Genomic DNA, 27618 nt, shown 5'->3' with positions numbered 1-27618 from the left:
TTGCTCTACAGGCTGTAGGCACCTGAGGATGGGACAAGGCACATACTTGAGTGAGTTGGTCCACTGACCACCCTGCTCAGGAGATATCAGGGAATTAAGCAAGTGGGTTGATTTCCATCCCCTCCCACCCTCTGGGAAACACAGGAGCTTCCCATGCCTCCCAGCCCTGCCCAACACCAGTGCTCACAGACCCACTGCTGGCAACCACCTCAGTGAATCATCTGAAACTTTTATTACACCGATTTGGTTTACAATCTTTGTACTTTGATATTTCCAACAAAAAAGGCAACATTGTGATATACTGTTTGTACATATATAGAGAGACAGACAGAGCTAGATCATATTGACAGAGTTGAAAAGTAAAAACCGTTTCCCAGTGTTCACAAAAGGATTTATTCACCACATACCCGCTTCTGCCTTGCCCTGCCTGATGGATACAGACACCAAGGTGCTGCTGGCCCCTGGCTGACAGGAGCCTTACCTGCACCGTGTCACGCCCACATAGATCAGAAAGGATGGAGTGCAGGGCTGCCCTGGCAGCAGGGTGCTGACAGGGCTCAGCCCTAAGCCCTCACAGGTTTGCGTAGTTCCCTTCCCAACTACTGATGGACACGTCCAGAAGAATTCCTAACCAGCAGTAGCAGCTGTGAAACATCCCTACCTGGGCAACTCCCACTACTTGTTTCCCATCCTCGAGACCGAGGTATTGAATATACTTATTTATTTTTATTTGCATTTACAAAATATTTTCACTGGATGACACACCTCAATGAGATGAGAACTCATGTTCAGAAACAGCAGAAAAGACCCAGATCAGCATCAGGCTGATGAAGCAACAGCTCCAGCAGCGAGGGTGGGGGTTTAATGGGGGTGGTCTGGTCCTAGGCAAGCCTGCCTGTAGCTCCAAGGACGGGGCTGCAGCTGGTTAGCCAGTTGTATAATGAAAGCTCATGCTTGGAGGGCAGCAATGAGATCCTGCAGACATGCTAGCAGACACATGAGGAGGAATTGGCTACCAGAACCAGTGAGGACAAGGGATAGAAAGAAAAGGGCTTGGGAAAACATGTCATCACCAGAACAGCTTCTGACTTGCTTTTCTAAGGATATTCACTGCTCATTTTCCTGCTAACAGCTTGAGACCATTAACACCATTTAAGCACCCTTCAAACCCACTCCTGGGCTGTCAGTGAAGGGATGCCTGGACAGGTATCTGTTGCCTGGAGAACTTTTTGCCCTCTCTCCCATCCATCTCTTGGCCAAAAAGCAAAGTCCAAACCAAGCAGCCTGCAGCACTTGCCCACACCCAAGACCAACAGTCAACTATCTGCCAGTCTGCACAGGTTGAAACCATTTCAAATGTCACACACTCTGGCCAGACAGCAACAGCAGATTGTTGGAGTGTGAACATTCCTGCTGTTGGTGGGTCACTTGTCAGCTCTCTGGGTCAGCTCTGGATCAGCTCTGGGTCAGCACTCTGTGCTGAGTGTAGGGCCAGAACAAATACCTTAGATCTCCCATGAGATCCATCTCCAAGGAGTACTGGCAGGCTCTGAGGAGGGGGGGTCATTTGTGGGCCTCCCTCTGGAGGAGGGAACAAGCTCGGGCACTGCCACCACCCACCAACACAGCACGAGCGGCACTCAGCAGAATCAGGCTGGGAGCACCCCTCACCCATGGGTCTGTGCCAGAGAGACAGGGGTGGCCGGAAGGTAAAGAAGGGGGAATGAGCCGAGGGCTCTCCCTCGGGCTGTGCGGGCGTGTCCCATCAGGCCGGAGCAGGGCACCCGGCTGGCTCCCTCCCACAGCAGATGGCGAGCCCGGCTCCTGCTGCTCTGAGCAGAGCGCACACGGCAGCAGGAGACAGTGGCCAGCTTCCCGAGCCTGGCGGTTTCTGCTCACAGAGACCCAGGCATCGATTTGCAAGGTGTCACACTGGCATATGTCACAAACAGGATGGCAGGTTGATTTTTAACACTGACTTGGGGGAGGAGGAGCAGGCTGCCACAAGGATGAGCAGAGGCTGTGCACAGAAACGGTTGCTGTGTTCAGCCTCCCTTTGCTCCCATGGAGCTGGATTTGTCTAGGCTGAGCTGTCCCTTTCCATTTGGTACCTGCTGGCCCTCTGCAGAGTCAGCCAGGGTGCTGGTGGCTGGGGTTCACACACGGGGGGTCCTGAAAATGGGGGTCCTGTGCATTGCCTGTGGGACAGCACAGTGGGATGAGGAGAAAAAGCACGCTTCTAAAACATAGTGCCAAGCACTCCTGCCCTGAAACACACCCAGACAACTAACATGAGCTCTCCCAATCACTGGAGACCCACCACTGTATTCCATCACCCCTACAGCAGGTGTGCCCTCTGTCTAACAGCTTCCCTCCAACCTCAATCACCAGCTAGCTCATGTAGCACCCTGCTGACAGGGTACTTTTGACTAATCTAGATCCCTTCGTGCTTCTTCAGTTGCAGTGAAGAGGGATGAAGCCTGAGCTTGTGTGGCTGGGAAGATGGGAAGTGGCGCAGAGCCAAGCCCTGCATCAGCTTCCCTAGGTGGAGGGGACGGCTCAGAAATGAAGCGTTCCTCCTCCCTACAGGGCATGCCTGAAATAGCCAGGCTTGTCAGATCCCTGTCTCTGGCTGTGATGGATTAGCCTCTCCAAGGCACAAGGCAATTTATTCATTAGTGACATTTACACCTTGTGGCCATCGTGGTTGATGACACGTGCTCAAGCTGTCACTGCTGGGCTTGGAGGCGGCATTGCTGCTCCAACAACGCAGTGCGACATGGCCTGGGCACCTCAGCTAAGGAATACCTCCTGCCTTTCTCCTCAGCCAGAGCATGCACAGATTGCCTTGAAAGCCCACTCTGTTCCTGAGCTTCTCTATCAAATGCCCTGCTCCATTTCCCCCCCACCCTCCCTGCCTTGCAGCACCGTGGCTCCAACAGTGCACTGCACCCTCCTGCCCCATTTTGCCTTCTGTCTCCTGTAAAAACCACCACCCTTTACAGAGGTTCTCAGTCAGCTCTCTTCCTCCCATGTCTTGCTGAGCATTCACATCCTATTCTGCCCTCTGCCAGCTGCCCTCAGCCCCAGCAGAGAAGCACAGAGCCCATGTTTGCAGACTACTTCAGCAGTTATGCTGCTTTCACCATGATGCTGTCCCCTGTTCTCTCACTGCCACAACAGCTGACCTGCCTCTCCTCTCCTCCCTGGTCTGGAGACCAGGACCACCAAAACATCAAGGCCTTCTGTTTTCTAACTTCGGACAAGTGCTGCGAAATTCTCTGGGGAAGCACCAAGTGATGCCAAAGTGGTGGCAGGATGTGCTGTGGTTGCACTGCAGCAAGCAAGCAGTAGGCACGCCAGGGCAGGGAGCGCTGCTGAAGGCTGTGCACAGGCAGGGTATGGTGAGGTCTGGCCACCAGCATGCCTGTGGTCATCATGCATCTGCTGGCATTTCATGGCGCCCAGCAGGGAGGGACCAAAATGATGGGAATGCACGGCCTCGGAGGAGTTCAGGGAAGGGGAGTGCTTTGGCTAGCTCAGAGGAATGACAGTTTGCACATCAGGGTTGGGCAGAGTGAGAAGAGCTGCAAAGCATTGTCCAGGGAGCAGATCCGGCAGCTCTCCAGTTTCAGATGGCCAGCAATGGATTAACTTGTTCTCAAACACAGCTTGCTCCATGCTTTTATCCCTGCTCCCTGCCACTCTCTGCAGCAAATGTGACACTTCACACCATCTCCTCATAGAAATCAGGTCAGGAATTTCCTCTCACAAAGAACAAGCAATGCTCTGTCACCCTGAAAAGCCCTTGCTGCAAGGGTGGATGGGTGTCACCACACCAAAGCCACAAACATGTCAACCTTCCGAAGGGCCACAGATGCCGGCTGTGCACGAGCATGCAGAACCCCACCCTGCCACGTCTGGGTGGAGAGCCACGTCACACCTCCAGGGGCAGAGAAAGGTTTTTAACTCTGGCTTTCATTCCTGATCAACCAATCCCACTGCAAAGCTACAGGGCCACCATCCTGATCTGCTTTGGGCATTCCTTCTCCACCAGCATGGCACATTACTAACAGAGATGGAAGGGGTGGAGAGTGTCAACCCACATCATAACCAAAAATCATTTTTTAAAATTTCTTTAAGCAAGGAACAGCAATGTGAAACATTCCTAACAGCTGTTAAGGCCTTCCTGTGGCATTTCAGTTTGAAAAAGCCGTTGGCATTCCCAAAGTGAAATCCTGTTATTTTGGGGTCTGGCTGTCACTGCTGTTTCCCCAGGCAGCTGAGAAGTGCTGCTCCATCAGACACACTGCTGCTCTCGCTCCCCTCTGCTCGGCCCCTGGGGACAGGCTCTTCCTGGGGGCAGGTGCAGCACAAACAGAGCCCACCAGCTTCTGCCAGGGCCGAGCAGGAGGTGATGCCTGCTTTCAGCTGATCCTCCGTCTCCATCTGCTTCTGGAAATGTGCATAGACTCAGGCTTGGGATTTTCCAAATTTTCACCCTGACTGGTTCATGGGCTGCCATCCAAAGTCTGAATTCATGTCACGGCAGCTGACGGCGCTGCTAATGGACGTTGGGACCATGGGACTGATACAAAGCACTACGTCATCTCACCACAGTCTAGCTAGGCTTTTTCTTTCACTAATGTGAGTAGCTAAGATTGCAGTTTGTGCTGATGGAGAGTGAAAGAACCTCATGTGTCTGTGTGTGAAGTTATTTTGTTCTACAAAATCCACTAAATTATAATCACAGTAGGTGATCCATCCATTTCACAGAGTTCAAAGGACTGGGGAGGGTTCAGGATGGGCACCAATTTCTCACGAGCTTCATTTCCCCCAAATGAAGTTTACAAAAATCAAACAAACGAACGAACAAACAAAATGGCCCAACAAAAAGAGTCCTCCTGGGGAATGGGGGAGGAATAAAACCCACTTAGCTTTCCAGCAGCCGCTGTGCTTAATCTCAGTGCTGGATGGCCATGCTGCACACTGTAATGGGCTCCTGAAAATCTGGCAGCTTCTGGAAGAGTTGCATAGGTGGATGATATACCTGTTAGTAGAGCCTGTTCATGAGCCGCAGGAAGAGGAGCCTGTTGAACTCCGCAGGGAAACTGTCCCTCCCCCAAGACAGACATGAGGTAAGGAGGGAAGGAGGAAGGGCAGGCCACGAGGCCATGGGTCTTGCAGGTTCAGTTCTGTTCTTGGGACCTCTTAGCTCAGAGGCAGAAAGGCTACGGTCCCATGGGAGAAAGCTCCTCTCCCGGTGCTGTGGAGGTGCTGTGGAGGTCAATTTGCTTGTTAGCTTACTTTTGAGGGAGTTGACGAGATCACATCCATAATGTTCCCCTTGGCAGAGCAGCTGTGAGGCAGTAGAGCAGAACAAATTCAACCCACTGCTTGTTGAAACTACAGACATTCAACATTCATTCATGTTGGCCAAGTCCCAACATAAAATCTATGCATCAAAGGAGCACTGTGACAGATCAATTTTTCTGGACTTGGGGACAGACCCCTCTGAGGAGCTGCTAAGCCAGCCTCACATTAGTATAGTACCACTGGCTTCAGTAAAATTACTCTAGGAATGAACATAGCCCATTAATTTCTACCTGAAGTGTGACTATGACCCCTTTCCACTTTTTCCAGAATGCCCACATTCTGGAAATGTGGGAAAACATAGGGAAAACAGCCCTAGGCAGGCTCAGCCCCAAGCCCCACTGGGGTCCCAGGTCCTATGAACCAGCCTTTGGTCCCCATGCATACGTGGCTCAGTGGAGAGTGTAGGCCCAAGTGCATCATAGGAAGCAGCAGCACCAGAGAGAGCTATCACTGAAGCTGTGTTTCATTTCTGACATTACCTGGATCCAGATCATATTCCTACAGACTTTATTCTAAACACTGAATATGAATGAAATATGATCAGAAGGACATATGCCAACTTGAGACTTACAGAGCTTTGGTAACAACATCTTGGTGCTGGTGTGGCATTTCAGACCCAGCCCCTACAGCAACTGCAGCAGAGTAGGAGCACACTGCAGCAAAGTCTGTCCCCTGCTAAAGGCAGCACCCTGGTGACATTAGACAGCAGTACTGAAGCCGTGGTTAGAAAGGCTGGAAGGAGAGCTTAAAAGGCATTATTTGTCCCACCTGCTAATAAGCAGGTGCTGTTTTACTGGCATTTACTATCTTTCTTAAACTTCCACTTCATAAATATTTTCCTGCAGTTCTCACCCCATGGGCATTCATCACTCATTAAATGACTCTGCAGCCTCTTGAGTGAAGAAACAGCAAAGAGGGCAGGGACCAGCTGGATTTCTTATGTGCATTTTAGGGGGAGCAGAAAGGAAGGGGGTTGCATTTGTTTGACAACAGATGAACAGCAGCTTCCCTAGCCTTAATACTGTATTTGCCTGGAAGGCCTGGCCTTGGCCATAGGCTCAGATTCCCTCTCACCATCCTAATGAATGCCCCTACAGCTGCTCACCCTGACAGCCCTCCCTGAAACCTCCCTCCTTGGTGTGGAGTGAGACATGACACACAGAGGGCTCAAAGAAGTACCACGGGGCTGGTTGGTGTCATCAACTGGTTCTGCACAAGCAAGGTGCTAGGCACTATTTGGGAAGCTTCCACTGCGTTGAAAGATAGATAAATAGGTGGTGATGTGTCTTGATGATCAGATAATCCAGAGCTTCTCACACACTTCTCTCTCTCTCTCTCTTTTTCTCTAGTTCAGAAAAGCTGGAGAGCTTTTAAGTACCTGACGAGTATATTGAAGAGTGGGAAACACCAAATAGCCCAAACCAATTCTCCAGCCTTGCAGAAGTAAGGACTATCCCTCTTCTGGGCTGCATTAGCACCATGAAGGGCCACAAAAAGGAGCTGGTAGCATTCCTGCCTCCTTCCTTCTGCTATATGAGGAAGGTCTGCTGCTAAGTGCAATGCTGAGCCTGACTCTCGGCCCGTGGAAAACTGCAGTGTTCCAATGATGCATGGACAAAAACAAAGCCATCTGACTGCAGAGATCCTCCTAATTATTGTCCCATCATACTGACAAGCACCCAGCTCTGACCTTCCCAGAGGGTGATGCGTGCTGTCCTGCTTTCCTTGTGTAAGTGGCCAGCAGCTCTGTGAGATCCGCTCACTTCCAAGAGATCTTCTGCAACAGGAATGAGGACACAGCCACCCTGACAGACCAAGGCATTGCTTGCACCTTTGGCCCTCCTGCCCGGGCCAGGCTCAGAGCAGGAGTGACAGACTCACTACACAGTGAAAACTTCTGCACCACCACTCAAGCCAGGATCTGCCAAGTGAGATCAAGACTCTGGGCTTGGTGAAGAGAATGCTACAGATAAGAGGCCTGCTTGTGTCAGGAAGGCCATGAGAAAAAGGAACAGAGCCAATTAGACTCACCAGTCAATGAAAGAGAAGTAATGGGATTAAGCTACAGCAGGGAGAACTCAGGTTAGATGTAAGGGAGAAGGCTATCCTGAGAGGAGCAGACTGAGCCCTCGAATGACCTGCCAAAGGAACCGTCATCACCAACGTGGATACGGCAGAGAGCAGACACAAGTCTCCAGAAGAGCAGGCACCTGACTGCTGCATAGCCCAGAGCTGTGGTGGGTGGTGTGTATGTGCCAGGAGATGGGACCACTCCACCCTGGAGAGGCCGTGTGCCAGAACAGGGACAGGCCATCTCTGGCTATCTGCGTTCGTAACCTGAGCCATACGGAGCATTACAGCAGCTGCCCTTGGCCCAGGGCACTGCGTTCTCTCACCAACACTTAGGAGGAAACCCTCTTTGCTGGTAGCGTCCCATGCCAGGAGTAGTGTCCCATGCCAGGAGACAGAAAGGAGAGCCCAGTTTTCTGCTCTGAACTTTCCTGCCTGACTAGACATGCCAGGATGAGCCCTAGTTTCAGTTTCTCCTCTTCAACTCCACCACTTCTCTGTCAAGCCACCAGGGAGCTCCTGTTCCTGCTGCCCCGTCCTGCTCCCCTACCATGCCCAAGTGCACCATCTCCCTTTCCTGAGCCTGAGTCATGTCTTCACCCTTGAAAAAATGGAATGGAATGGACTGGGAGACAGTTCTACCAGGTGCCCTTGGGTAGCACCAAGAATATGAGGGACGAGATCTCTGAGAAATCCTGGCATGCAGTGGGGAACACTGACTAGAGAGGTCATGGTACTGTGGGTCTGGACGAGCCACAGATAGTAGCACTGGGCCTGCAGCTGGGACCTGACTGCAGCAGGCAACAGGGAAGGTGTTCAGCGACAGGAAGACTGTATGGATTCTGTGGGTCAGAACAGCAGCCATGCCTCAAAGATCCACCTGGATAGACCACCTCCAAAATAAGACTTCACAGGTGAAAATGGGGCCAGAGGAACAAGGCCAGGCATTCTCGTGGAAAGCCCCAGAAAGAGCCAAGGACACGGTGCCTGAAATTCTGCTGCAGGTACTAAAAGCTGGGGGGCATAGAGACCCTGCTAATCTGTCCCTGTTGTGAAGACTGTCTTTGCCCCAAGGAACTAAAAGGCCTGCCAAGACTGAGATAAATCCATCTGTCCAAGGCACCTTGGAGGCTGGAGATAGAAAGATGAGCCATTATAGCCTAATTTAAACAACAGTGCAGATTTCAAAGAGAACATGTCAGGAAGGACAAGCGGGGACCTCATTCCTCACTAATGACCCATTGCAGCCCCACGGTCTCAATTGCTGGGACATACAAGCACACACCATTATCTCCCTGGAGTCAGGAGAACACTCCTCATTGGCCTTGGCTTACATTAGGCCCTTGGAGAGAGAAGCACGAGTGCACGGCAAGCCAAATGTCATTACTAAGCAAGGAAATCCCAGGGCTGCTTTCGCTCAGTCTGAATCTATGCCAAAAATAATGAGAACAAAATGCAGAGAGGGATGTGCCTACACCAGAGACCTTATGCTTCTCAGTCCTCCAAGGGACCCTCTTCTTTAAGCCAACATCTAGCTCTGGTAGTGAAAGTACGAGCAGATGCTAAGACAGAATCATAAACAGAGTGAGATTTTAGTGTTCAAACCACTATTGTTTGTAGTTTGGCACCGAGATCCAGGAGGACAAGACGACTTGAAGGGCAAGAGACACTAACCAGGATATGCAAGGCATACAGAGCAGAACAGAACAGACTGCTCTGAGGAAAATGAAGAGTGGAGCCCTACAATGCCCACAGGTGCTGACCACTCCAGGCTTGCCAGCAGGAGACTTTAAAACTAGGACCAGTGTGGTACATGGGTGCATTAGCAGCCTCCTCGAGACCTGGGAGGCAAAGCAGTACAGCAGCACGATGAGAGAGCCAGACCCCTCATTAATGGCTAGCAGGAGGAAGATGGCTGGACTAAATACAGTGCCTCGCTGTTTGCCCTTCTCTGACAGATGGGGAGGCAGACACCAAACGCCCAGGTGCCACTGGACTTGCCCTTGTCACCCAAGATGTGCTGCTCTTAGCTTCTGTTTGCCACAGCTGGTGCGGGAAGCGGGGTGAAGCTGAGGAGTAGTGCTGTCTGGAGAAATCTCTGGCTGATTTGGCATGCACTCCCCAAAGAGCTGACTGAAAAGGAGACAGCTTTTCTGAGAACAAAGATGCAAGAGATCCGGGGATGTGTTGCTGGATGAGGAAAAGCTGGGTGTGTGCATGCTGCAAACACTGTTGCAACTTCAGTGACATGAAGGCTCTTTGCCCAATGTCACTGAGACCCTTTCCAGCGGGGTAGAAGGGGCAGCACAAAGCTCAGAGCCACCTGCCCTGACAAGAGCAAGGCAGAAGAACCCAGTAGCTAATGAGCTACACAGAAATCACCTCTCTTCTGACAGCCTGACACCTCCCTGCAAAAACCCCTGTCGTGCAAAACGTTTTGTTTCAATCAGGTTTTCCTCTAAAATATCCTCGGCCTCTGTTCTGCAGAGCATCCCTCTTGGCAGTGCCTCCTGCACCAACAGTGGGGTCCCACAGAAACAGTATCCTTTTGATCCTCCTTTCCCCAGACCAAGTTCCCAATGCTCCAGCATGCTTCTGCATTTGTCCCTCCTATCCCCTCAGAGCTCTCTGCCAAAATGAGGCTTCCAGGAGCCTGCAGCTCAGAGTCCACAGCCAGAGCCCAGCTGGATCTCATGCAAAATTCACTTGTGCAGACTTGCACCAACCTGCTGCTCCATTATCAATAGGTGAACTGCAGCTGAACCTACCAGAGACTTCCTTGATGCTTGGCTGAACCAATTAGGACTCACTTCAAAGCCAGGAAGGGTCCCCAACCACTTGATGTGCCACCTGATACCATGATGTCTGTTCCAGTGCCATCCTCTTCCCCTTCCCCAGGTCACCAGGGGCCTCCCGTTTTCTCTTTCCAGCTGAGCCCTCCTCCAGCAAACACATCAGTAGCGCTGCAGATCTCTGCTCCATCTGGATTTGCACATTCATCCCTTCCCCGGTGCTGCATGCCCAAACAGAAAACTCTTTACCAAGGGGACGCTGACTCACAGCTGGCACACCGAAACTTTCTAAGGAGCTGAGCATGGAATCCTCTGAAGGCAATGCCATTCCCAGCAGTGAGAAAAAAGTAACAGTCGGAGCATGGTCTAAAAAAAAAAGTGGGGAGGGTGGGGAATGGTCAGGGGGAAGGGGAAGAGGTGGATTCGTGGCTTTCAGCCTTTGCTCTAACCTGCCATTTAGCTCCACGTGCCTGGGTACCCATGACCTTCTGTCACAGGCAGTGACACCCTGCTCCAAGGGGCCTGCTCCCCTCCACCCTGTGAGGGATCTCGCTCCAGTGTGGGAAGCAGGGTGGGCAGGTGTGCAGCAGGGTGCTTTTTGGTGGCTGCTGGTTCCTTGGAGCATGAGCCAGCCTGGAGCCAGGACTGGGAGCCAAAGCCACCCCCTCCCTGCATCAGGCCTGTCATTTTTTTCCCCCCTTTGGGTCTTGATACCATGAATTATGGTTTTGCTGTTGGTTTGGTTGTTTTTTTTTTTTTTGTTTTTTTTTTGCATGTGGTGATCGGTCTAGAGTTCTGTGCCATGTCACGGGGAGCATCAGCATCCACCCCTCTGGGAGGTCAGAGCCACAGCGGGGGAAGCTTTTGCTGGCTGCCGGAGCAGGATGCCATGTCCACTCCATCCTGATGTCCTCCTGGGCTATCCCCCTTGTGCTCCTCTCCCCATATCCTGCGCCGGCTTGGGCCAGGCAATGGACAATGAGATCTCACCGCATTCCGCTTTCACAGTGAGGTCTCCACGCAGGACCCATTGCGATGGAGGTGACGGTGGTCGTGGTTCAGGCAGCCTTCGTTGCGGTGTACAATGAGGACGGGGAAGTAGAGGGCATCCTGGTAAGGAGGGGGGTCTTCCTCCTCCACAGTCACCTGGCTGGAGAGGCGTGTCTGCTCAGTGGGGCAGCTCTGCTCGTTCAGGCTGCCGCTCCGGCTCTGCCAGAGGCAGCTGCGGCGCGAGCCGTACAAGCGGCCCAGGGAGAAGCGGCTGCTGCTGAAGGGAATCCTGGGACTGCCGTTGCAGATGCTCAGGGCACTGCGGGAGAAGATGGAGGAGCTGCTTATAGTCCTGTGGCAGCGCTCGCAGTTCTGCCGGTAGCCCCCGTAGCGGCAAGCAGAGTAGCTGGTGCAGCCGGAGAGCCCCACCAAGTCCATCAGGACCGCCTCCGAGTAGCTGGGCACCAGCTGCTGGTTGGAGCGGATGTGCCACTCCAGCTCGGTGCTGTCCACCGTGTTGACACGGGGCATCCTCCGGCAGAAGGAGCGCTCCTCGGCCGGCGTCACCGCCACGTAATCGAACCCAAAGAGTTTTTCCACGTGGTAATGGACGTAGGAGGTGCGGTACTCATTTAGCACCCGCAGGGGCCAGGATAGGGTCAGCAGAGCTGCCACCCAGAAGACATAGTGAGATACATACCAAGGCAGGTTGTCTGGGTCAGAAAAGGCCACCATGTATTCCTTGAAGTCCACATTTTTGAGGTGCATCCCCTCCCTGGCCTCCATGTAATCGTCTAGGCCCTCGTTCTCGGTGAAGAAGCGGGCCCGCTGGGTCAGATAGGAGTTCTCCGACTCCACGTTGGCAAAGCTGAAACACTTGGTGAAGCGGAGCCGTGTGGCTGGGTAGCTCTCCAGGTCAATAAGGTCCTTGGAGATGTCCTTGACTCCACAGTTGGAATAATCAAACTCGGCCTCTGCCACATGGGTGTTGACCCGCTCGTGGTACACCTGGGTGGTGGTGTAGGCGTCCCCGTTGCGGTAGCGGGTGACCTGCCGGGTCCTGCGCACGTAGTGGTAGCTGATGGCCTTCCACCAGATGCAGGGGGTCGCCTGCTGCATCCGCTGCACGCGCTCGTGCACGCTCTCCACGTCCACTTTGTACTGCAGCTCGTTGCGCGTGTAGCAGTGCCAGCACTCCACCAGGTACACTACGTAGAGCATCACCAGGAAAGCCAAAGGGATGTAGACGTAGCCGTTGGAGCAGGGGCTGTCATGGTACATCATGGACTTGCCCTTGTAAGCGCTGTCAAAGGTCAGACGGGTCACCTTGGTGACGTGGCACCAGGTCATGGCTCCCATGCAGCCATACATGAGGAGGGACAGCAGCAGGCATTTCCAGTGGGACTCTCGGCACAGGGACTTGCTGAGAGACTGCTTCACTGGCCGCTGCTGCTCCGGGGCACCGGGGAGAAGGAGAGAGAAAACAAGAGAGGAGTCAGTAGGCTGCAGTGGCAGGGGAAGGGGAGCAGGCAGCAGGGTGCTGTGGTAGCACCTCTGGTCTGCGAACAGAGACCAAACAGCAGATGCCACGGGGCTCCTGGCCTCAGCGGGCAGGGCAGAGGCTGGGATCTCTCACAGAATGACAGTCATGCAGTGCAGGCAACTATCACCCCCATCTCCATTTCTGGTGCTCTGCCCCTCCCTGGGAGACAGACAGAGCCCAGCTGGACATGGGCGAGAGGGGCAAAAGACAACGCTGTCAGCTGCACCCTGAGCATCTCCCTTCCCCAAAAGGAAGTAAACCCTACCATTACCACTTCCCAGGGAGAGCTATTGGAGCACAAGATAAGAGTCTGGGTGATCTCCTCCACATTCCTCAGATTTTGCACCCACCCCACCAGCACAGGCAGCTCTAACTGATGTCATCCCACCTGAACCCCTCACCACAGCTCATCCCACTGCACACGAGTCTCTCCCCCGCTTCCCAGTAATGACCAAGAGTAACATCCCAATTCCTCCAGCAGGGCGGCACAAGCTGCCTGGTGTGCCCGTGACATGGAGAAACAGATCTTCTGCAGCTGGGAAGATCTGTGTTTGGTAATGACAATTCCCACTACAACACTTGGCAGCCTAAGGAGCTCTGAAGTGCTTCTCAAGTGCTTTATAAACCATACCAATGAGAAAGTACTTTTCCACTATTAAAATGGAGCTACCTCTGGTAGGAGAGAAAGCAAATTTGGAGTAACATCCTAAAAAGTGCTCAGGCTGGAAGGGAGGAGCATCCTACCAATCTGCAGCAGCAAGGAGGGCAAGAGGCCACTCACAGCTGCTGGCAAATGTGCCTGCTTGCACTGGGATTCAGATGTGACAGTCCACACTTCGGAAAAAACTGCTCTTAGGTCTTTCATGGTAAAGAAAACGCAGAACTTCAGCAACACAATTTTTTACAGGGATTGCACTGGTGCCTTTACCACAGTACAGTGCAGGGTTTCACACAAACCCATGAAAAAAACTTGGTTAAGGAAACCTCTGTCACTCTGCAACACTGTGAAGTCTCAAATATTGATCCATTGTCTGTGAGCTCTGACATCATCCTACCCAAAGAAAGAACAGACAAAGTAACTATTTGCTTCCTTATACAGAAGATTTCATCCAGCAATCTCCAAAGGTGCAACCTGAGAGAGGGGGTCAAGAACCCCAGCCTTGTGCAGATGCCACCAGATTCACTCAGAGGCTTCAAGCTTTGCTCTCCCTCTGCACCTGCAGGCAGCAGCAGCTCCTGAGCCCACTACTGCCGTGGCAGGGGCCAACACCAGCTGTAATGACACTGCTCACAGCACTGCAGTCCAAGACTGGCTCCATTATTCTCCACTCCTGAGCATGCTGGGCTGGAGAGGTCTCTCAGCCAGGAATCCCAAACAACTGAATGGGCTCACACTGCTAGGAAGCAGGAGGGGCACTTTCACTCTGGTATGAAAACGAAAATTAAAGCAAGAACCAGAAATCACAAGGGCACTGGCAGGTCTAAGGACAGACCTGAGTCTCTTCTTTCATTTAAGAAATGCATCTTGCTCTTCTGAAGAGGCCCTCATTCCTGGCTTGGTGTTCTAGAGTCCCACAGGCCAATCTTTCCTCCCCACCCTTGTCAAAGCCTGCCAGTGGGACTTCTGTCACTGCACTCAGGGATCCTGCCCAACAGAGCTTTCCCTCCTAGAGGCACAGAGCTCCCCTGCCTGCCCACCCCAACAGCCAGCCCATGATGAGCAGAGCAGGCAGCACATCCAGAGAAACCACTGCTGGCAACGGGAATGGTGGTACATCCCACTGGCACTCCCAGCCATCAGTAATACTGAGCTCCTCTCTTTGAAGCCACTAGCTGAGAGCAGGACTTGGAGACAGACAGACAGAGCCCAAGGCTGGCAGGTGGGGTGGTGCTGGCCTGCAGGCAACTCAGAGGTGCAGGGTGGCACTGCTGGCACAGACACACGTGCAGCCCAGTCTTCCCAGTGCAACTGACCACTGCAGCAGCCTCACAGTCATGGAGCAAGGAGGCAACCCCAGGCAAGAGAAAAGGGAATGAGGAGAAGAAAGAGGGGGGGCCTTTCAGGAGGCAGAGCCACCCGAGCTGTGCTCTCCCTTCTGAGGTTAATGCTGCAGTTACAAGAGCCTGCTCAGACTCCTCTGCCTTTGCTTGGTTGCAGCACGGCTCTCCCGTGTTGGAATCCTGTACCACTGCCCAGGCAGCTAAAGGCTTCCTCTCTCACTGCTGCCTTCCGCGTTGCAGGCTTTCCCTGGCAGCGGCAGCTCTGACTATGAGGATCTAAAGGAGCAGCTCAGCCAAAGAAGGAGTGTGGGGAGGGTCTAAACAGGGCCCTTGGAATGGTACATGCCAAACCTGGGGTGTCTGTGGAGTGTGAATGCTGAGAAACAGCACCTTGCTTAGGAGGCAGATATGCAAACAGGACAAGGAATAAAGCAAAGCATCCAGCTCATTCATTTGCCGGCTGGGGAAGGGGCACCAGGATGACAGGTCTTTGGACACGTCTGTCTCAGAAAAGCAAATTCCACCTCATAGTCAGTCCCCAGCCCCTGACATTCCTCCTGTGTCGCAGGAGAAGGGAGATGCTGGCTGCCACCCCGCAGAGATGTAGGCAAGCCCCACTGCGGTTACCCGCCCAGGGCAGGGAGCACGATGCAGCCCAGGCTTGGTTCCAGGAACTGTGTTAGCAGGGCTCTAGTCCATGCATTAGTCTCCTCCTAGGACTACGCAGTATTTAGATACTGCAGCGCTTTTACAGGGTCACACTAACCCCCTGCTGTAAACTGTTTATTTACAACCCAGCCCAGTCCTAGGCTTTTGAGAGAAAACACATACACCTCGGCTGCTCTGGTGGGGGCTCCGAAAGCTGATCAAGTGCCAGTGACGGGATACAGCCACAGCAGAGACAGAGGAGGAGCCAGATGCAGAGTCTAATCCCAGTAGGAACTGCAGCATCCCTGCTCCTCTCCCAGGCTGCAAAGGGCTCACAGGAGCAAACAAGCAGCTCCACAGATTCCTCCGCAGAAGCAGCTGAATAAGATTGTCTCCTTGATCTCTTAACCAGCCTTGGATAAGTCCAGCATAGCAAACAAGCAGATGAAAAAGCCAGGGAAAGAGAAATCTGTCTCAGAACAGTGTCCCTGGGAGGAGAGCAGGCACTGATATAAATGCCATTGTCATCTGCCCGCTGCAGTCTGATGGAATGAGGCAAAAGACTTGCCCTACTTCACTGCAAACAGGGTTTCCCTCCATCACCCGAGCCTCCCTCACTGCTCAGGCTCCAGCACTGGAGAGTGGTAAGCAAATCTGCTATTGCAGCTGCACTGGAACATCTCTGCAGTGCTAGGGGGCAAGGCTGGCCATAGCTCAGCCGAACCCGTTGTGGGATCCCTCCCAACCAGCTCCCTTCCCTGTGCTTCCCTTCACCTCGGGGAACGCATGGGGCAGCCCTTAGCAGGTGCTGAGACACACCTTGGGAAAGGCAAGGGGTAGGCTGCTGCTTGGGCCTCCCCTCCCTCCTGCTTGGCACTGGCCTCTGACACTGCTCCTGAAGTGGACAGAGGTGGAGGCCCACACCTGCAGCTGCTGCTCGGGATGCATGGGGAGGGATGGAGGGGATGGAGGGGGTGACTCACAACCAGCCATGATGCAAAGGAGACACCCACAATGCACAGGGCAGAGGCAGTAGGAGAGGGGACCCCTAACACTGCTTGCACTAAACTCCTTTGAGGTCTGGGGGATGCTCTTTTTAAAAAACAGCCTCAAGGGGACAAACCTGCCCAGCCCCAGTCAGTGGCCAAGCACATGGGTCAAAATCCCTTAATCACCCCTGAATACTAAACTCTGAATACTAAAACCCATCAAGTTCTTCAAGCTGTTCCTAGTAACAGCCTGGCCCTGGCCCCATCCACTGTCCCCTTTTTTAACAAGTGTTTCCATGTCATTACCTCCCATGCCTCTCACCTGCATCTCCCTGCAGAGACCTCTGTGAAATCTCCAGAATGCTAAACCTTCATATTTCGAGACAGCCTGGGGTTAAGAGGGCTAGGTGTCCTAGAGACAGCTCTCTAGAGGGCTGAAAAAACAACCCAAAAAAAGCCCCCAGAGCAGGAGCCTGAAGGCCCAGGTAGCTCCCGAGTGCCAGGTGGTGGCAGCAGCCTGCAGGGGACTCCAGAGGGACTCCTGAGCATCAGTTTTCATGGCTCTTCCCCAGGATTCACTTACATCATGCAATAAATGAATAAGCCCTGATTCCTTTGACCTCAAATCCCCAGAAAAAGGGAGTTAGGGAGGAGCCAGTCATTTCTAGGAATTACCACTGTCTTCAAAGGCTCTGGACAAACATTGACAACTCCTGGCCAGGATGGTCCCAGCAAATACCACATCACACACGCCATGCCTACAGCCCAGGTTCAGGAACTACCTGCCTACAAGAAAGAGGTGGCTCAGTCCCAGGCTGGCAGGGTTGCCAACTATAGAGGACAGAGGAAGGCTGAGCATCGACAAGCCAGGGAATCCTGCCAGCAGTCAGCTCCTGCAGCTGTACCAAGGTCTCCATTTTACACAGCAGCTTGGAGGAGGACTGGTTCCTTCCATCAGATCCCTCCTGAACAGCAGGACAAGGACATGTTTTTGCTCATTCCCAGGCTGAAGAGCTTGTCCCTTGGCATATCCTACCCTCCAAGTATGCACTGATGGGTGAAATTCAGTTCACCACCACTAAGTGTGGGTGTAGGCATGTGATGCCAAGATGGAACAAGGGCTCAGTCAGCTCTGGCTAGTAGCTCTTGCTACTTGCCTTGCTGGGATAAGATGAGAAGCACCTGAATCCCTGCCTGGCTCCTAGACACAGCAACCTGAGATATCAAGATGAGACACCTTCAAACAGGACAGGGCAAGTTTCCCATTTTCCAGACATCTCCTCTGGCTTACCACTCACCCTGGCCAATGGACCCTGACAAGTGGGATTGAGCCACACTGCAGGGACACTCGGCAATGCTGGCACCAGCAGCTGGATCTGATGGAAACGAGGACATAGCACAGCCTGTATGGCACTGCATAGGCACTAGAGGGGAGGAGGAACATTCTCCCCTCCCGGTAGTTCTGAAGACAAGAGGATTGTACTAGGTCAGTCCATGAATCCAAGCTCGCCACTAAAGTCTCTCCTCATCGCATCAGATGAGACACCAGCAAGCATGGCACCATCACGAGAGGCTGCAGCTTCCCTCTCCTCCACCAGCTGCTTCACGCAAGTCTGTGATAGCTTCTGGTCACAAGAAGGACACCCTTAGCCTAAACAGAGCAGGTCATGGACTACAGCCCTTCTGCCTGCTCTCATGGAGTATTATACTGACACCCTCGTTGGCAGCCACCACAGAGTAACTGAAGCCCGGACAATCTTATAATCCCTGCGAGCCAGGGGGCACTGTAGGTGAGGGAAACTCGTCTGGGCACTGCCCCTGCTACACTTCTTTCACCCAAACTGGCTTTTGCTCTGGCACCTCTGAAAAGTCTGTGCCATCTAGAAAGTAGAACCAGCACTGCCAGAGCACCAGCAGTAAGAGACCACATCGCAGCAAGGCACAAGCACGTCCTCACGTGAAAAAAGCACCTCACAGTTTGGCTACCCTCGTCAGGATCTGTTTGAAGAGCTGGGCTCAGATCATCAGGAGTTATTGAATGCAGGCAGGAAGAGAGGAACAGACAGAGTATACAGTATTTGTGCAGCTTCCCAGTCCTTGAACTTCAGCATTCCTCTCCTGCAATTATTTCTACCTAAATATAAGTCTGTATATATAGAATAATCGTGCATGGGCATGCATGTTCTGCCCAAGCCAAGGAGGCAGAGAATACCAGGATTATGCAGCACTCACAAACTGCAGCTTTTCATCAGCAGAAGGGGAAGTGATGCACCAGCTTCTGAGTACCCCCCAAGCTGCCCTTCGAGCTGTGGTCTCACCAGACAGGGCAGGCCACCACCTGCAGGAGAACACTGCTCTTCCTACACTGCCTAGTTGCCCTCCATGGGTCAGCACCCCCATGGCATAAAGTGAATCTCACCAGTCAGTGCAGTTGCCTTCTCTCTTCTTGGGAAGCCCAAGCTGCAAGCAGGATCTGTAGAGGCAGACAAAAGGGCTGGCACTCCTGCCTCCCGGTGGTGCTCCCAAGGCACAAGGCACCCTGCTGTTGACCCTTTTTGGCATCTGCTGCCTGGACTCCAGAAAAGTCATCTGCTGAGGGAGACTGCAGCACACCTGGAGGCAAGGCTGTGCTGGTACCTGACCTGCCCCAGTCTGCACCTTCCGCTTCTCTAGCTGGGAGCAGCCGCCAGCAACAGCCCCTGGCTCTGCCATGTCCCCAAGCCCTCTACCCTGCTGCCCACCGCGTCCTGCCTCACAGTGACCCAGCCAGCTGTGCCACATCCTGGATGTCCCCAGAAGCCAGCGCACAGCAAGGAGGGGGTCTCCACGTCCACTCCTCCTAGGCATAACACGCTCTGCCCGCGGCTGTAAGCCCAAACGGTGCCCCGCGCTTCTCGTTTCTGATTTTTCCCTTCCTCCTCCATCCCGGCCACTCCAGCTCCGGCCCCCGCTCCGGACGGCGCTGGCTGCTGCCTCCTTTCCAGCCGCGGAGGCTCTGCAGCGATCCCCAGGTGACTGGCGAGCGATGGAGAAGAGGTGCACCGGGGCAGCCCATCGGCGGCGCGGACAGACGGCTGGGTACCCTCGCCCCCCAAACCCCCCGTGCCCCCCCGCCCCGCCGCGCATCCCCGGAGCCGGAGCGGGGCGAGAGGGGCTCCAAGAGAGCGGCTCCGTACCTGTGCGCGCAAAGCCCGGCCCGGCCCGCGGCGGGGCGGTCAATGAACGCGCCATGCAAAGCGCCCAAAAAGGGGAGGAAGGGTGGTAGGGGGCAGCCCCGGGCCGGGGGCGGCCGCTCTGCTCACCTCCTCTCTCGCCCCCTCTGCCTCCTCCTCCGGAGGTACCGGCGTGCTGCTGCCTCCTTCGCTGGCGGCGGCCGCCGAGGCCGGGGGGGACATGGCGGCGGGGGCGCCCCGCTGGCGGTGCCTGCGGGCTGGGCAGCCGCATTATCCCGCCCGCCGCCGGGCGCTGCCTCGCCGGTAGCCGGGCGGGCGGCGGGGCGGCGCGGCGGGCGGGCGGCGCGGCGGCATCGCCCCCAGCCGCGGCTCGGCGGCAGCGCTGGCCGCCCGCCGGCCCCGGCCCCGGCCCCGCCGCAGCGCAGCGCCGCTACACGCGGCGGAGGGCGGGCAGAGCCGCGGTGGGAGGGCCGCGGCGGAGGCGGGGGGAACGGCACGGGGATGGGATGGGATGGGATGGGATGGGATGGGATGGGATGGGATGGGATGGGATGGGATGGGATGGGATGGGATGGGGATGGGATGGGGATGGGATGGGGATGGGGATGGGGACACGGCGGGATCCGCGGCGGCCCGAGGGGAGCGGCGGGTGACCTTGAGGCGCCGGCCGGCAGCGGAGAGGGAGGGAGCCCGGGGCAGAAGCCCCTCCCGACCCCCACCGGGAGCGCAGCTGCCGCCCGGCAGTGTCGGGGAAAGCTCCTGCTCTCAGCCACGCCGAGGGGTCGTCAGGCTGTCTTCGGTCCCAGCTGGAGAGCTGATGAACAGGTGAGGGGTCCCGTGGGTTTTCCTTCCCTTTGGATGAAACGGGAGAACCGGGAGCACTTTGCATGTGCCCCCTCTGCTTTTCTAATCTGTGGGCACTGCAGCTGGTGGTAGGAAGTGGGTTAGTGCTGACCGTCAGTGCTGATGCTGGCACTCACGGAAAACCTTAGGTCGGGCAGGATCTTCCCTGCTGTGATCTGTGCCGGCCCCAAAGGTTCTCAGCTAGCTATTGCAGAGCCAACTGCAATTTATCTCTCCACAGAGCTAACATGTTTGGTTACAGGAGTGAGTGGAAAAGTCTCTTCGGACCCTCAACCTGAACTCACAGGGGGGACACACAGAGTTTGGGAAGGGTCCATACTTGTCAAGACCTGGATATTGCAGGTACAGCCCAGCTTCCTTGACAGTCAGGTAATCAGGTGTTTCTGCAGGTGCTTCCCCAGATCCAAACTAGGGAGAATCATAAGCTGCAGAATTTGCTGGAAACTTCTTCTCTTTTTCTGAGCTCGGAGGCTCAGCCTTGGCGATGGGATGATTGGCATGCCCTTGTCCACTATTGCCTGGGATGAGGAAGGAACAGTGTCTAGGCCTGATGGTCGCACTCAAGGAGATGCATCCGAGGGGAACTGCCAATCCCTGCTTCTTATGGGAATAGATGTGATGGCTGGGGGTGCTGCTGAAGGAGCTCATCTTCAAAAGAGGCTGGGGATGTGTTTCCTCTCGCCGTTCCCCTGTTTCCATGGGAACAGCAGCAAGCAGGAGCAGCCTGTTTGGAATTTCATGCCTACTGCTCAGACACCCCCTGCCCAATCATCCCGGCAGACTTTGGCTCTTCAGGGTTTCAGACCCACCCTCATGTGATGGATCCCGTGCTCTGAGGAGAGCTCACCCATGGCTGTGTGTCATGGCAGAGCAAGGCAAAGAGGCACAAGCCCAGAGCTGCCACAATTCCTGTAGCAGCCTGTTATTCCATGCACACTAATAGTTGAAAATAATTTGCATTCCTATATGCATTTCTGCTTTTTATAGCATGTGACCTCAGCTAGACCAAAAAGTGCCTGAGGGATGATCGCCCTCCAGGAACAGCACTGGTTTTAGCTCAAATAAGTGAAAATCACACAAAAAGAGCAAAGCAGGAGGGTGAAGATGGGGGAAAGGTGGTACAAGGTTATGCCTTTGCATTTAATAGCCTATGGTGTCTTTCTCTCCAAGGAATTTGTCCATTTACTTTTGAATTTGTTTTGATTTTGGACTTGTAGATGCTTCATGCATTCTGTGGCAAGGAGTTTCACAGCACACGCTCAGACTCAAGGAGCTTCCTTTGATGTGCCCATCCTGGGCTTTTTATCCACTAGGACTAACCCTTGGGAAGCAGGCTGCTGCCGCCCTTATGGAGATACCCACAGTGCAATTTATCCTCCACTGGTGGAGTCAGTGGCTACTGGTGAGTCAGAGATAGAGTTTTTTGTGTCAGGCATCTTTGATACTGGTCCTGGCAGCATATCTTGGAGACAACACTGTCAAGCACATCACCAGCTGTGCTATTTTTGAGATGAGGTGCCACAAAAGAGCTTGTGTGCCCTGCTTTGTCTGAACTGGAGTTGTGTAAGTTCTCAGCCACTTTCTGAGGAAAACAGACCCTCGGGCAGGTACCCAAAGGCATGGCTGATAATGTGCAACAAAGGGCACAAGACTCCCAGGAATGGGAGAAATAAGAGTACATATGATGCTTAGGCCTTTCAGAAACTAAAGCAGGATGGACAGCATCCAAGATTGTGTTCTGTGTCATGATCACAGGGAGGACCCAGAAGCTGTAATTACAACACATAGCCTGATCCACTCAACCCTTTTTTTCTTGGGGGCAAGAGAAAAAAATTTGTGACATTTCCCTCCAGTTATTCCTGTAGGTTTCAGGATGCTCTACTGGAAAATCATGTTGGAGAACGGGATATTTCTGGGATGGAGGCCTTTCTGATGTGACAAAATGGTTGAAAGAAGCAGGGAGGCTTTTAAGAAGACACAGCAACTGAAGTAGAGGTGGTGCCCTTACCAATAGGTTTGTTCTCCAGAAACCCTGTATCTGCCACCCTGCAGAGACATTCATATCTGTTCCAAGCAAGCATAAAGCATGACATCATATTAGCGGGATTCGTTCACTTTCCATAATGCATCAAACCGCAAAAGGTCTCACTCTCCTGTCTCTGGTAGTTACAGAAAATAGCCTTTCAGCTCCTGCTTAAATATGTTATTAGTTCTTACCCATGCAGCAAATTTGCATTCAATTTCTAGAAAAAAATTTGATGGAGGCTGCATTTTAAACCAGATGGTCATAGATAACCTATCCTTGTGCTCCTATTTGTAGCCTAAATATAAAAATGGATTTTACAGCATCATATAGATACATATATCATTGTGTTTAGATTTATTTTTTCCAATAGACCAAGTGTGATCAAGACTCAGTCTTTTGTTCCAAAGCAATAGATGATTCCTAGCCGTGTACTGCTTTTTGTCTCTTAAGAAGATGCGTGGCAGAGAATCCCCTCGTGTTGGGATGCAGGATTTTCTATGCTCAGAAATTAATGCCTATTCAATTTAGAAATTTCAAGGATACTTTGTGCTGGCTGCCTGAGCCTTCCAGAATGTGTCACTCCAATTAAATTACTCCTTAATAATGCAACAAGGGGAGTGTGGGTGAAGGAATGCGCCTCTTGCTCCAGTTAACAACATCCCTTTGCCACTGCTGGTCGGTAGTGTTGACTGTCTGGGTGCCACCTACCTCTGCAAGCTTTGTCCTCAAGGAAATATGTTGTGTTTTCATCTGCTGCACTCAGACTTCATGTCTGCTGGGAGGAGATTCAGGTGTGCTTTTTTTATTGTGGGAAGGAAATCCCCAGGGGTCATTAATTGGTGACAGGGGAGCTCATTTCTGTTTAGCATCAGTAGCAGGGGTACACATCACAACGGCAGTCCCCAAACACTCAAAATCTCAAACCTCACAAAGTAGCTGGGTTTGTAGCTGCTGCTCTGGGGCACATTTCACTGAATAGAATTGCTGTCATTGAAAAGTCTTTGATCCCCACTCTGATCCTTTCTTTTCCAACAGGCTGCCTGTATACAGTTTGTTTGTTTTCCATCCAGCCTCATGAGAGTCTATTTTGCCATCATCACAGCTTTTGTGAGGCTCCACAGAGGTTTCTGGGTCAGGTTAAATCACTTTCCTCTCTGCAGTAGCCCAGCAGGATACCCAGGGCCCTCCCTCACATTCCCCCTAGAAATGAAAAGCGGATTCAGCACTGCCCAGATGCTGTTTGACAGTCCTCAGGACATTTTGTCCGATATAGCTCCAGAGCAGCGGCAACCGCCCCAAGTGCCTGGAAACTGAGCCAAATCTTCCCTTGCCAAATGCTTTGTTCTCACTTAAATTTTTGGCCCATCACCCCCAGAAAGGAATAAACCACGGAAACTAATGGCTCAGGGAATTTAGTCTATCTCTAGTCCCAGGAGTCACCTCCCTAAAAGCAGAAAATAGGTTTCTGTTGCAGTTTGCCTTCCCCACACTGAAAGGTAGAAGTTGACTTACTCTGACCTGGAGAAGCATCCTTGTACCACCAAGCTCTCCCCATGGACCTGGCTGGCAGGGAAGTTGCTGTTCTAGGGAAGGGGCTAAAACCCACTGCATGCTTAGGGGTCATTGTATAGGTCTGTCAGTCTGGCCACGGTCCTGGGGAATGGCAGCAATCCTGCTTTCTGTGTGCCCCATCACCTGGGCAATAAAGACTTGGTCATCACTTTTTCATGGTGTCAGAACTGCTCTGTCCAATGGGATGGCCACCTGCTCCTGCTCAGCACCTGAATATTTCAAACAGCTCACTCACCCCCATGTCCCCTCCCTGCCACCCTGCTCACCCCTCTCTCCCAGCCCCTGCTTGGGCTCCTCACTTGTTTTCAGTAGAGTGGCTCCACCAGGCCTGTTCCCAACTCACTCTGATGCAAGTGTGGAGAGACACAAGCCCTAATTGAGTCTGGCAGCTGGGAGGTTTAACTCTCCTGAGGGCAGAGCCGAGCAATACCTAGCTACTCGGAGCACTGCTGGAGACAAGGTCTGGGCTAGTGGGGGTGCAAGGCTGCAGTGAGGGGCTGAGGTGACGCAGAAAGCAGCTCAAGCAGAATCAACTCAAAAATGAAAATAAACCCATCCTCCCTTCTACCAGCCAGCAGGGCCAGTGCAGCAATGCTGAAGCCCAGGAGCAGCACTGGCAGCATCTGTCCTGTGCTCTGTGGCAAGGTGAGCTGAGGGATGCTTGGGTGGGTCGAGGTTTTGTTTTGTCTTGGGTAGTCTCTGCCAGATGAACTGTACTTAGAGAGTCATGAATAAATGATAGACCGGCGATGGAGCACTGTCTTCCACAGCTATTCCATGGGGAGGGAGGAGCGTTCTTCATTAGAGCGATGTGGCCAGACAGAGGTTATCAGAGCCACCCTCTGAAGTGAGTCTGTCTCATCACTAGCTATAAAGAGAGCCCCAGGTGACAAGATTTCTCACCTAGGGCACAGTTTCACCACCTATTTAAGCATGGTTTTATTATCAGTTCTCCAAGACCATCTGCCACTCCCCATTCATAACCACATCTGCCATCTCCTTTGGGAGAGCCCTGAGCACACACACACATAAATACATAGCAAGTCCTATCAACCGTGCGTTTTCCCAGATGCAAGCAGAGAGCATTGCTGCAGCAGCCATCAGGCTGACAGGAGTTACACAAAAGGGATATAATTTAGAATGAAGTTTTGTTAAAATATCTAGGGGTTTTGTTCATTCACTTTGTAAGGTCGAGGATTTTCAGTGCATCTTTATACCAATCACTTTCTGTTTGTGGAAGTGAATGCTGAGAGTGGAGTGAGTTAGGTGTGATCCCCATTCAAGGGATTAACTAATCCTCTTGTCCAACTTCCTACACATCATACACACAGTGAATGACAGAAGGAGTAGAAACTTCCCTGTTCACTGGGACTCTGAGCAACAGTGGGAATCTTCTCAGGAAGGGCGTTAGCTGGGCAACTTGCCGACCACCTACCACATGTGGACAAACCTGATCTGCACTGGGTTGTGTCACCACAATGGCACGATGGCTCCCATACATTCCAGGAGTGCACAATGGAAGAATGAGAGGCATCCAACACAGACTGCGAGGAGAAGAATTCTGTTTGGAAATAATTCCATATTAAAAAAAACAAGCAGATGCCCAGAGCAGCATCCCTGGAGTGATTCAAAGTGACCCTCCTGTGACTTCAGCCAGACTTACCAGGAGAGGGCAGCCAGTGCTTTCTGGTCTGACTACCCCAGAAAATGGGTACCCTTTGCATTGCTCTGTTGAAGTCACATTCCTCCTTTCCTTTATTGGGCAGAAGGTGAAGCGACCCAGTTTGGTGCAGTACAGAACTGCTTTGCTGGCAGATATGTGAAACCACAGTCAGAGCAGAGAGTCTGTTGTCTTTCCTGCAACTTTCATCCTCTTCCAGGGCTTCTGTTTCCCTTGAATGCCCAGCTTGCAGGCTGAGCTCTCTGAGCTGGAGCTCCAGACAGAGGTCCAGGTTGTTGCTTGGGGTGCCAGCAACATCTCTGGTGGGGAGAACGCAGAAAGAGCTTCCTCAAATGGGGATCTAGCACCTTTCTTATGGGCTCAGCATTTCTGATTCTGGGGATGAGGGAAAAGGGCTGCATCCCCAGGGAATGGGGCAGCTCAGTGCTCATGTGGGATGAAAGCTGTGCAGTAGACAGTCTGCATAGGGGGAAGTTAGCACCAGTCACGTTGCCTGGTGTGAATTATTGTGGCAATAACTGCTTATCACAATTTCAGGTAACCCCTGTTGCTTACAAATGACAGGACCACAGCTGGTAATTAAAGGACCATTATATTTTCTCAAACCAGACACAGACTGGGTATAATTTGCCTTTCTCCATCTCTCTCAGCTGCATTTCACTTATTTTACCCAGTTAACAGCTCAAAGAACAGAGAAGATGCTGGTGCCAGGCCAGGCCTTCTTTTAATTTAGTCACTCAGAGGGCTGTGCTTGGGGACAGGGCAGTATCAGGGACAATACCCAGGAGTCTGGGTAGCCTAGGGATTCCTTCCCATGTCCATGTGGTGGGGAAGCGCCACTGCCTTGAACAGCGTGTGCTGGCACTGACCTCTAGTGGGAATAGATCCCTTCCTCTTTAGATTTTCCCTGCAGTTTTAACCATTTTAAGTGACACATATTAAAGGGGACTGGAGACACCCAAGAATCAGAGCTTCGTTTCTTAAAACATTCTAAACTAAATCAGAACATCTAGATTTGCCTCATATCATATTTAATTATTTTTAATCCCTCTACCATTGCCTTTAATACATTATATGTAGAGATTTATGCATATGTATTATCTCTCTGTATTTAAAGCCTCTGAAAATAATAGAAGTCTAAAACTTGCACAGCCAGGCAGAAAAGTTCTCTGTTTGGAAGACAGCATGAAAAGGAGCCCAACCCTCACAGAATGAGTAACAGAAGACAAATAATGGGGCAAAGTGGCCAAGTTCCTCTTTCAAACTTTCCAGTAAAATTGTCTGAAAGGTTAATAGAAGCACACCCAGTCAGAAGAGGGGTGGCAGGAGATGGTGCCTAAGCTGGGTGTTAGTGGGTGCAGTTGAAAGGTCAGAGCAGAGAGTGGCTGGCCATGGATGCCTGGGGGGGCACAGCTGATGTCAATGGGGCACGCCTGGTCTCCCCACTCAGCTGCAGCAGACCATGACAACACAGCCCTGCCACAGCACCAACCAGCTAAAAGAGTTCAAGGCTCACCTTAAGGAAGCTGCAAGAGCACAAACTCCAGATAAATTCATATCAGCAGCAGAGGAAGGCCACTTCCAGGGGCTACTTGCTACCCAGAGGTGTAGACAGCTTGCAAGGAACTGGACTGTGGAGTCCCCAGTGGTGGGTGTTGAATTGCCTCTTGCTAGAGCTGGTCCAGGGCTTACTACTCCAGGTTCTGTGCTTTGGCTGAACTGTTCCTGGACATGTGCTAGTCTTGGAACCAGGATCCACACCTATTTCGCAAGTGGAACAGCACATCACAGTATAATCAAGGTGTGACTGATGCCTGATGCAAAGATAAGCTGCAATTAGCTGACAGAAAAATTAAATCTTTGTGTATCACCACACAACATTGTTGATTTGAC

General features: G+C 52.6%; 1 protein-coding gene across 2 annotated transcripts; it reads right to left on the bottom strand.

Moving 5' to 3' along the window:
* Positions 1–209: 209 nt before the first annotated feature.
* TMEM151B (transmembrane protein 151B) lies at positions 210–19860 on the bottom strand. 2 transcript variants are annotated; one of them, XR_007777110.1, is made up of 3 exons: positions 19712–19860; positions 10215–12677; positions 210–5359 (listed from the first exon to the last, which is right to left on the bottom strand). XR_007777110.1 is itself a non-coding variant. In XM_030235423.2 (2 exons), exons 1-2 carry the CDS (start codon positions 19802–19804, stop codon positions 11241–11243), a joined length of 1530 nt encoding a protein of 509 aa, XP_030091283.1. In that variant the 5' UTR covers positions 19805–19860; the 3' UTR covers positions 210–11240. The 2 variants fall into 2 exon arrangements, 1 of the variants encoding a protein (XP_030091283.1); XM_030235423.2 differs by having other exon boundaries at positions 210–12677.
* Positions 19861–27618: the final 7758 nt, after the last annotated feature.

Source organism: Serinus canaria, chromosome 3 (assembly GCF_022539315.1).
Source record: "Serinus canaria isolate serCan28SL12 chromosome 3, serCan2020, whole genome shotgun sequence".
Classification (NCBI taxonomy): Eukaryota; Metazoa; Chordata; class Aves; order Passeriformes; family Fringillidae; genus Serinus; species Serinus canaria.
Note: the sequence above shows the minus strand (reverse complement) of the source record. Positions and strands in the feature narration are given on the sequence as shown.

Excerpts from the sequence above, each read along its gene's own strand:
- TMEM151B (XM_030235423.2), bottom strand. The coding sequence starts at position 19,804 with ATGTCCCCCCCGGCCTCGGCGGCCGCCGCCAGCGAAGGAGGCAGCAGC. Across the intron at positions 12,678-19,711 it reads CAGAGGGGGCGAGAGAGGAG|CAGCGGCCAGTGAAGCAGTC; the intron begins GTGAGCAGAGCG and ends GCCCCGGAGCAG.